The sequence below is a fragment of the Liolophura sinensis genome, chromosome 5, assembly GCF_032854445.1.
Source record: "Liolophura sinensis isolate JHLJ2023 chromosome 5, CUHK_Ljap_v2, whole genome shotgun sequence".
Taxonomy (NCBI): Eukaryota; Metazoa; Mollusca; class Polyplacophora; order Chitonida; family Chitonidae; genus Liolophura; species Liolophura sinensis.
In genome coordinates, this window is record NC_088299.1 from 7440011 (window position 1) to 7451533 (window position 11523).

General features: G+C 39.9%; 1 protein-coding gene across 1 annotated transcript; it reads right to left on the reverse strand.

Moving 5' to 3' along the window:
• Positions 1 to 1780: 1780 nt before the first annotated feature.
• LOC135465803 (ileal sodium/bile acid cotransporter-like) lies at positions 1781 to 8224 on the reverse strand. The gene is made up of 3 exons (XM_064743152.1): positions 6505 to 8224; positions 5937 to 6111; positions 1781 to 3238 (listed from the first exon to the last, which is right to left on the reverse strand). Exons 1-3 carry the CDS (start codon positions 6910 to 6912, stop codon positions 2580 to 2582), a joined length of 1242 nt encoding a protein of 413 aa, XP_064599222.1. The 5' UTR covers positions 6913 to 8224; the 3' UTR covers positions 1781 to 2579.
• Between the last annotated feature and the right edge of the window lie 3299 nt (positions 8225 to 11523).

An 11523-nucleotide genomic window follows, 5' to 3' on the forward strand; every position in this document is an offset into this window, starting at 1 on the left:
AAAGAGGCTACAGCAGAGTTTTTTTCTCTCCTGTCGTATTTCTAGTGTTCAAATGATTCTGATATTTGAAAAGTTATAATACGACACGCCTTACGAACGTATTACTGATTCTGAACAGTAAAAAAATGCCCAGACGAGGCTGATATTTTGTAAAAAAAAAAAAAAAAAAAAAATAGACAAAATTCGATTCAGTTTGCGGTGATCGATTTTTTGTCAAAAATGTCCGGTATGACCTTTTTAAATATCGACTGCCCAGCGCTCATTCGACTTAAGCCAGGTAAGAGACTCGAACCCCTGACTTATGCGGTGCTAAACCCAATAAAATAATTTATTAATCATTCTAAATGAAAGCTGTATGTCTGACATATTGTTTCACCGAAAATGGATTACACTGTGTTGTTAATTTGGCCAGGTGGAGCGTGACCAAGAACGATGGCTCAATCATGCAGAAAGGTCAGTCAGCGGCCGCTTGCACAAAAGTATCGTAAGCATAAGTTGATTGTAAATGAATTAGGTCGATCACCACCTCATGGACACTAAAAAAAATGTGTTAAGTTTAAGAGAAAGTCTGTTGTTTGAGTGATGCCAGAATGTATTCTATTCTTGAAACATAAGAAACTTGTCATTTTCAACATTATATCCGGTTAGTCTGGCATAATCTTTGTGTTGAATTAATAGAATATGGACGCTTACGATTACGCTGAAACACCGTTGTTGCCAAATTATGAGGACCAATCACGTAACGATAACGACAAATGTCACACGATTGGCTGAGCTAGACTGGCAACACGGGTGTTTCCGTATGATCGTAAACGCCCTAGGTGTGCTGTATTTAAAAGAAATAATCAACAGGAATGACAGAATGCATTCCAGTATCACACAAACAACGGACTATTTGTTAAACTTAACAGATCATTCTTTGGAGAGTAACCTTAACTCACAATCGACGCGCTCTTGAACGAAAGGATTGTAAGCTTGATTTGTTCCTCTTCTTCTTCCAAAATATATCTTCTGTCCACTCAATATGAGCTCTTTTGCTTCCACACAAGCCTTTTAAAACCTGACTGGAAAAGACGGACATTGTTTCGGAAAGCTTTCGTCTAATTCCAGAAGCCGCAAATCGGCCCAAGGTGAAAATAAAATTGCATAAACGTATATTTTTATTTGTTAAATACAAAATGAAGTAAGCAATTTTAGATTAAATCCACATGTATGATAGCTACACTGCGTAACTCGTATCGTATAAATGCCTCAAAAGACACTGAGCATATGGCACAATTTATGATTGGTAGTGTTTATCAGAATTTGGAGCCTTTTTTCTTCTCTTGATCAGGTATGGAGACGACAACAGACCGAAGGTGTGTTGCTTCAACCCCCAGAGACACTGATTATTTATTTTAAAAAAATATTTTTTTTTTACTTATTTATTTTTAACTTGTCAGGCGTGAAATTTTCAATGTGTCGTGATGTTTTTTCCCCGAAACTTCAAATTGCGATACACTTGTCTTAATGAAACACTTATAACTTGCACTCAAACTTAAGTTCTAGGGTTAAAATAAGTGTTTAAATGAAATTAAATCAAAATTTAGATTTATGCAAAAACTGGCATTGTGGAATCACCTATCATCCATGATTAGGAAAAAACTGCTTAGTAACACAGAAAACTTAGAAACAGAAAATAAAGATCGATTCGCTAGCAAGGCCCCATAATTGCATGTAACCTAGTACTAAACTAAACTAACTAACTAAATAAATAAATACGTAAATACATATTCTGATATTATTAGTGCAAAAAATATATTTTATCTTCATCTCTCTGAAACAATTACAAGGAATGTTTGACATTTGTGTCAAGCCACACAGAGAATGAACTACTTCAAAAATAGCCAGTCCGTTATTGCATGTTCAGTGCGATGAGTCATTACTAGACACTATCAAGATAATAAAAACAGATTAAGAATATATCATCATTGCATAGTTGTCTTAAACGATTTTAAAATTGAAAAGTTCAGAGACAAATCCTTTCCGCCCATGGGAACAACAATCAAACAATCCAATATAATTAAACTGAAGACTCCTTATTATAATCAAAGTTATTAACTTTTACATATATACATACAAGTCTCTTACAGCTTTTATTTCCTCAAAATGGTGTTCCTATGTCATGCGCAAAATTGGCAAGCTACAACATTTAAGTATAATCCAAAACTGATGATGAGTGACACATGGAGGTATAATCATAAATATACTACAATATGATGTAAGTAAAATTTGCTCATAATTTTCATTCACGTTAGATTCTGGACCCAGGCTCACCGAACTGTCTTTAAAAGACTAAAGCCAGGCTTAGCTGTAACTTCAAAACAGTTTACTTTACCATACAAACTTTTGCTTCATAACTTGAAAGTTGACTTCAACATTGATGACACTTGTATAACTTGTATAATTAGCGTGTAAGTTTACATCTAAGTAGCGGTATAATATCACAGGTTAAGACTTAAGTTTAAGGTAACTACTTGATCCTGGAGATTTTTAAACAGTGTATACACAATATATATATTAGTATAGCTCGATCATTATTATCCCATCACAGTCTTATCCCAAACGACTTCAAGTTCCTTTGAAGCAGTTTTGGATGGCTCCAAGCTGTCCTCTTTTAGAAAATGGACGCTGTGAGCATCTGATGCTGACTTTCTCTTGGCATAAAACCGTAGATAGAGGTGGTAAATGGCAGCGGTTATCAACAAGGGTATTGACGTCATCATCGATGACGTCACAGGAGCTATTCCCGCCAAGACATTATCGGGCGGCGAGAAGGAGAACATTACCATGATGAAGGCAATGCCAATGTTCTGAACGCCAGTCTCTATGGCGATAGTTCTTGAAAATTTCCAGCTTTGCTTGAAGATTCGCGCTAAAATAAAACCGATGACAAAGCCCAAGTTGGGCAGCAGAAAAGTGGCAATTAACAGCGCTGGTGTGATTAATTTGAACATGTAAATATTCAAGTAGACACCCATGGCGGATACGATTACAAGCTGGAATATGGTCAGAGGTATCAGAACCCTGACCAAAGATTGAGTGCGAGTCGGTCTCTTGTGCTTCAAGGCAATTCCAATGGACAGAGGAATGGCTATCATCAAAAGGGAAATGATTATGTTGACGTAAGGAATCTTGATTTGTGAGTGGTCTTTTAGGACATAGCGTCCCAAGGTGAAGATCCAGAGTGGAAAGGTACCTGTTAACAGAAGAAAAACCATGTTATTCCACCGTCAAATATTCCAAAAGAAACACGAGTACATGTATTCACTGTTAGTGGCAGTTTAAGGTGGAGAAAACATAAATCATACAGTTCAAATATCTTTTCCAAAGACACTTGAGTATAATTTTTGTACGGTGGCTATTTGGGATCATCGCTTGGTATTCATAGCCTTTACGTATTAATGCTGTAAATGAGGACGTAACACTCTATTTGCACTATAGGATTTGGCCTTTCAGTTAACAAATGTGTTCAGCTTTTGATCCCATTTATATTTATATAATATATTCACAGATATTATCATCAATCAGATTAAATGCATGTATTTGGATATAAACGATTTAGATTCACATAAGTTTATTAGACATGCATCACATCCTTATTTAGAACATTATTATGCAAAGACGAAATATACGAAGAGGTGGTCCCAAATAACCACTATACAAAAATATTTTCAAATACACTTTATCCTGAAAGAACAAAATCGAATAAATACAAAAGACCATATTCACAAATAACTTTTCACGCTCTTTCATCTAATTTTGGCATTATATTTATGTTTTTTTTCTCCTATAAAGTGGGGTTTATTAAGCCTACAGGTATTTATTTGATTGGTGTTTAACGCCAAACATTTAAATAAATGTATCAGTTTATATTATATATGATATAGGCGATCGGGCTTAAAAGCTCGAGACGAACCACGGCCACTTGCCCGGTAAACAATGGATTCAAAAACATAACATTTTTTCATTACTGTTTTGAATGTTTTGGGTAGGGGGAGATATAATCCTCTGTATACTGACAAGATTCGTTTGGACCTGAAGGAAACAAAAAAATGGAATTGCATGGCACCACCTTCCATTCTAAGTATCGAGATAGATAATAGTACACCAATCGCGAACCAATATGGAAGTGTCATGCCAATACTCGCAAAACTAATTTCTAAAAGGTTGTAAAAAGACATTCGTATATTAATCGCGGCGAACGGATACGACAAGGAAATGTTCTGTTTAGGTGATTTAATCTGGCAAGGTGTTTTGACCTTAGTGTTTGAACATATTCTAGGTACCACGAGCAGTTTTTCTTGTTTCCAAATTTCATACATTACAGCATAAGGAGTAAAACCACAGCAGCTTTGTCAGTTTAATAGTTCTGAAGTGGTCACACGTAACCGTACATATCTGGGCCCAGCTTTACAAAAATGTCGTACGTGTACGATAATCGCACATATAGGACAATCGTACGGTAACAGTGACACAAAAACATCGTACGACAAATGTACGATAAAAACTATCGTACGCCCCTTTGTGAAACTAGGCCGTGGTCTTTCTTTACTGTAATTTACCTAAGGGTTTTAGCATTTCATGTCAACGTATAAGAAAATAGCAAATTAAACACCCTCTTACATAACTAAAAATATACCTGTATGATTCAAAGTGTGTAAATGGCTGTGAACAGTACGTAATTACACTTTTCTCTCCATGGCTCAGTAAACTTATAAACCTGTTCAATTCCAATCCCTTCAACTCGGAAGTGTCATTATGAAAGACTCAGTATAGACAGAAAACACAAGAACAGCGAAGACAGTGTGACAGTTGGCAAATAATCACACGCACCGGGGAAATACGGCCTCTTGCCAATTTACCTTAGTAAGGGTTTTATTCTAACTGTTTATGTAAATGCTTAAATAGTAGCCTCATCAAGCTGTCATGTATAATCAGGTGCCTACGCACTGCTGTCGCTTGTTGGTGTAACTGACTTGTTCATATTTATATATTATGTGATATAAAATATGCAGGCATTGCACAATAATGGCGCACAGCTCGTGAAAAATGGGCCTGGGGAATTCATAGTAACACCTGTACCTTATATCCCAGGATACTACAAGTGAAGTGACATCAGTTATACAATGAGTATAATTCTCTTGTAAGTAGACATGGACAGAGCGTCCAGAATCTCTGGCGCTATGCTTCATGATTGAATCTAGTTCCGCATAATCCAGGGCTAGGGGCTGTATATTCATCGTGTTGAATTAGATCGCCACATTGGATATATGAACACTTGTAATCAAAGCGCAACTGAGATATATATTTTGTTATCGACAACTGATATTCTACCATGGTACACGATTTGAATACTAATTACACTCAGTCGCCTGGAACATGTCTTTCGTTTTTCCAACATCATTGAAAACTGTTGACTGCATGATTTCATCTTAACTTCTTAATTCATATATTTTCTTAGTTCTTTTGCGGTTTGTGCTATATGTCTTTTTGATAACTGGACTTGCAATTACTGACCTGGAACGTCCATATTGGTTTACCGCTGGTATACGAATGAGTTTTGACGAGTAGAATCAAAATATCGGAGAGAAGGAGGAGTCAAGTGGGACTAACCCCAGCATAAGAGCTAGCCGGCCCTGTGTTCATATTTTATACACTTTATTCTCTTTCTGCTCTAGTTAACCACATACTATTCTCGTAAGACGAAAATGGACAGGGATCATAGAACTGTTCATTTTGGGCCAGGGGCCACTTTTACAGGGGTCACAGGTCGTACCTTTTCCTGATTCGTGAACCACGTTGTTTAGGTTATAGGCACTTCCATATTAGACGACGTCATTCACAATAAAAGTAATTAATGAAATGTTATAAATAAATAAATAAATAAAACGTACCAATAGCTGCAATGTTACTTATGGTCGTCATGGTAACTGATAAGGAAACATCCCCGTTTAGGAGGTAAGCATAGAAATTACTGGCTCCTCCTCCGGGTGCGCAGCCACAGGCGAAAAACCCCAGGGCCATCGTCTCCGAGGGGAAGTGCACTGCCATGGTTAAGCCAAATGCTATCTGTAAACAACAACAACAATATAAACATTCCTACACGAACACATCAACTCAAAACTTGAAAGTACTTACGCAAAAGGAATACAAGGGGGAATCTTAAAATTGTACACACTGCGGCTGTTTAATCATCGGTGTTTACAGCCCTATCCTTCCGATGACTGCCTACAATTTTCTGAAATGGACATTAAATCAGATATTTATAATAAACATACAGTGTAACTTCCTTGTGACCCAAACACACTATGAAGTGGCAGTCTCTCGTATTTAAAATTCGTTGCCTAACGAACGCAATTGTATATTTCTTATCGGGGCTATTCTGTCATTGATTTATTACCGTAATCCCGTCTTGCTCCAGTATGTATGTACAATACACAGTCTTCTAAATGTATGACTTACCAGAGGCATAAGGAAGAACTGGCAAGCGAGCCCAATGAGCGGAGCGATGGGTCTGTGCCAAACCTCCCTCAGCACTTGCAGTTCTGTTTTGCAACCCATTGCAACCATAAGACAAATCAAGAATAACACCATCAGTGCCTTGAACACAGTATCCAAGGCTGTCTGCTTCTTCATGCAAATAACGTGTAGCTTCGCGGGAAAATAATCCTGCCCTACGTCCGACGAGTTGGCGGCTGATGTAGCAAACGGTAGTAAATGAGCCAGTGACACATTGCCACTACTAAAGTACTGGTATTCTGTGCTGGAGGTATTTTTCGCTGATATTTGAAATGGGTTTAATGGACCTGTGGTATTCTTCGACACAGCGTCTATAATAAGAAGCGAGCGTCCCGGTAAACGTCCTTCCATAGTAACCGCGATACTCCCTGATAATGTGCCGCCATTCCCAGCCTTCTGGGTACATTCAACAACAACATCGTTGGTGATTGATGGTTTCACTATCGTTATGCTGATAACAGTACTGTCAGTTACTCTGACCTCGAAGTCATAGTTGTCCAAGGGCAGAACTGAGCAATTTACGGAATAGTTTAGAAGCACCGTGGTTTTCTTCGTCCATATAAGTCATGACATCCCTGGATTCGATCCAGAACGTTAAGCCTTCGATCTTCACATGAGTTACGTTGGTCGAATCAGCTATCGTCACATTAGAAGGTCCTATCGTTGTGAATTCTCCGGTCTTCCATGGGGATACAGTCTTCCTTGCCCTCCAGTCATCAAAATCAGTAGTGTTATTACTAAAAAGAAGAATTGAACCATTCTAGCCATGTTGTTCAGCTAAGCCTCAACGACGAACTGGGCATTGAACATATCTGCTAATATATCCGCTCTGAGCGTGACCCGCCATCTGCTCACCGAGCCGCAGTATAGTGCTGGGCTGTGTAGGCCTAATGCCTGTTTGAGTCATTTAGAGTAACAGCTTTTAAGTGCGAATGTGCTTACACACGGGGCTGGTAGTGGATACTGTATAACTCCACTGGGGCTGTATATGTCGCAATATCAGTTCACAGGTCGGACAGTGCCCGTGAAGACGTTAATTCAGGCGTCCATACACACATAAGTTCTCCTGTTAGTCAACTGGCTGCTTTAGATTTCTACCGAATAGTATTGGCACTTTGACAACTAAAACTTCCTGTGTAAAAAAGTCCACAAACGCAGTACACTTGACTGAGCTTAAAACCATATCACCGCCTAAACCGGGCTTTGCATGGTCTATTTTCTGACACGTTATAAAGCCAGTCTATATCCGCGTGTATTCAACGCTCGACATTCTACTGACAACTGCATAGGCCTACACAACCCCGGAACAGCTGACAAAGCTTCTATTATGACGTAGATGTAAATAAATCACCTGGGTCCAAAGTGGCAGACATAGTTTTTGGCATCACCCTCGGCTGATAACTCTATCTGTGAGACAATATGTATTTTCACATACTGAACTATGACTTGGTCACACGTTGGCCTGTGCAATGATACGTCCCTTAGATAACAACACACTGACAGAGTTATCTTGCCCGGGATCACTCCAACCCCAGATTATGGAGATATGTAGCTATGTTATGAAAAGATCCGCCCAGTTTTTCCACCGGGGCATTAGCTCTTCCCCATCAAACGCGCATGTGCCTTTCGCAATGTGAGTAAAATATAAATAACGTCCGGGTTGTGTTTCTGTGAAAAAAAAGGAACATTATCTGAGTTAAAATATTGTGTATAACATCTATACAGATCGATCTGTATTTATACATTAACACTGAGGATAAAATTCTAGATGAGGTAAATTGACAAGAGGCCCGATTTCATCGGTTACGTGTGACCCTTTAGCCAACTCTCACACTGTTGTCACCGCTCTGGTTTTACACTCTGTGATCTTTCATAACCGAACAAATTGAACACTCAATAGGGGCCTCCGTGGCTCAGTTGGTTACCGCGCTAGCGCAGCGTAATGACCCAGAAGCCTCTCACCAATGTGGTCGCTGTGAGTTCAAGTCTCAATCTTATGCTGGCTTCCTCTCCGGCGTATGTGGGAAGGTCTGCCAGCAACTTGCGGTTTCCATCCACCATAATGCTGGCCGCCGTCGTACAAGTGAAATATTCTTGAGTACGGCGTAAAACACCAATCAAATAAATAAATAAATAAATAAATGAACACTCAATAATTATATAAATGTTTCACTACTAGTTAATTTAAGAGATACGGTGCCTTTTCGTTCGTCTTATGTTTTTTTACAGCGTACTACAATGGATGTCTGCTTTATATGGCCCCAATGGGGGTAATAGACGGAGGATACCAGACGTGTATGGTCCAACTCTGATGTAATCCTGTGTGTTATGTAATAGGTATCTAGCATAACTTGTAATAGGCATGTTAATTACTACCTCTGAAGAGAAGATGTGGCCACAACCACCTGACTTGTGAGGATGTTCCAATAACCACCCGCACAGAGGTGTCACAATAACCACTCGCAACCACTCGCAACCACTGTGCTGAGAAGATGTGAAAGCAATGTGAGAACATTCCCTGATCGCCCCTCCCATCTCCCACACAAACAACCTAGCGTCATAACGAATACTCTGTCAGCCAATTCTGAACATTCCCTGTCTACCTCCTACACATATCCACACACAACCTAGCGTCAGAACGAATACTCTCTCAGCCAATTCTGAACATTCCCTGTCTACCTCCTACACATATCCACACACAACCTAGCGTCAGAACGAATACTCTGTCAGCCAATTCTGAACATTCCCTGTCTACCTCCTACTCATATCCACACACAACCTAGCGTCATAACGAATACTCTCTCAGCCAATTCTGAACATTCCCTGTCTACCTCCTACACATATCCACACACAACCTAGCGTCAGAACGAATACTCTGTCAGCCAATTCTGAACATTCCCTGTCTACCTCCTACCCATATCCACACACAACCTAGCGTCAGAACGAATACTCTCTCAGCCAATTCTGAACATTCCCTGTCTACCTCCTACGCATATCCACACACAACCTAGCGTCAGAACGAATACTCTGTCAGCCAATTCTGAACATTCCCTGTCTACCTCCTACACATATCCACACACAACCTAGCGTCATAACGAATACTCTGTCAGCCAATTCTGAACATTCCCTGTCTACCTCCTACACATATCCACACAAACAACCTAGCGTCAGAACGAATACTCTCTCAGCCAATTCTGAACATTCCCTGTCTACCTCCTATACATATCCACACACAATCTAGCGTCAGAACGAATACTCTCTCAGCCAATTCTGAACATTCCCTGTCTACCTCCTACCCATATCCACACACAACCTAGCGTCAGAACGAATACTCTCTCAGCCAATTCTGAACACTCCCTGTCTACCTCCTACACATATCCACACACAACCTAGCGCCAGAACGAATACTCTGTCAGCCAATTCTGAACATTCCCTGTCTACCTCCTACACATATCCACACACAACCTAGCGTCAGAACGAACACTCCCTGTCTACCTCCTACACATATCCACACACAACCTAGCGTCATCACGAATACTCTGTCAGCCAATTCTGAACACTCCCTGTCTACCTCCTACACATATCCACACACAACCTAGCGTCAGAACGAATACTCTCTCAGCCAATTCTGAACATTCCCTGTCTACCTCCTACGCATATCCACACACAACCTAGCGCCAGAACGAATACTCTCTCAGCCAATTCTGAACATTCCCTGTCTACCTCCTACGCATATCCACACACAACCTAGCGCCAGAACGAATACTCTGTCAGCCAATTCTGAACATTCCCTGTCTACCTCCTACACATATCCACACACAACCTAGCGTCAGAACGAATACTCTCTCAGCCAATTCTGAACATTCCCTGTCTACCTCCTACGCATATCCACACACAACCTAGCGTCAGAACGAATACTCTCTCAGCCAATTCTGAACATTCCCTGTCTACCTCCTACACATATCCACACACAACCTAGCGTCAGAACGAATACTCTGTCAGCCAATTCTGAACATTCCCTGATCGCCCCTCCTACACATATCCACACACACAACCTAGCGTCATAACGAATACTCTCTCAGCCAATTCTGAACATTCACTGTCTACCTCCTACACATATCCACACACAACCTAGCGTCATCACGAATACTCTGTCAGCCAATTCTGAACATTCCCTGTCTACCTCCTACACATATCCACACACACAACCTAGCGTCATAACGAATACTCTCTCAGCCAATTCTGAACATTCCCTGTCTGCCTCCTACACATATCCACACACAACCTAGCGTCATCACGAATACTCTGTCAGCCAATTCTGAACATTCCCTGTCTACCTCCTACACATATCCACACACAATCTAGGTTCATAACCAATATGCTCTCCCCAACAATTCATCCAATGCAACCTCCACTGGTACATCAGAAAAGTGATCGATGCTCATAAAGACCTACCCGTATAAGTTGTCACTGCATCCGTAGGTACCGGGAGAAAACCTTGTCGACAGCTGTATGTCAGATGTGACCAGGCTTTACAAAACTATACATATACATATATACAAACTATACATATATATATATATATATATATATATATATATATATATATATATATATATATATATATATATATATATATATATATATATATAGACACACACACACACACACACACACACATACACAGACACACACACACACACACACACACACACACACACACACACACACACACACACACACAATGACATGTGCCAGATTAACAGTTTTCCACTATACCCACCTGTATAGTATAACTCAGGTTTTAAATTCAGTTGCTCACACTGTCTTATTCATTGTAGCATAGTTGGTAGGTATGACTACTCAAGCGTAGACTTTGCTGCGGGCACGTTACCAACATTGATACATCATGTCAATGAGAAAGGTCTGCAGTATTTCTTGTTTTAACCACATATCAGGTTT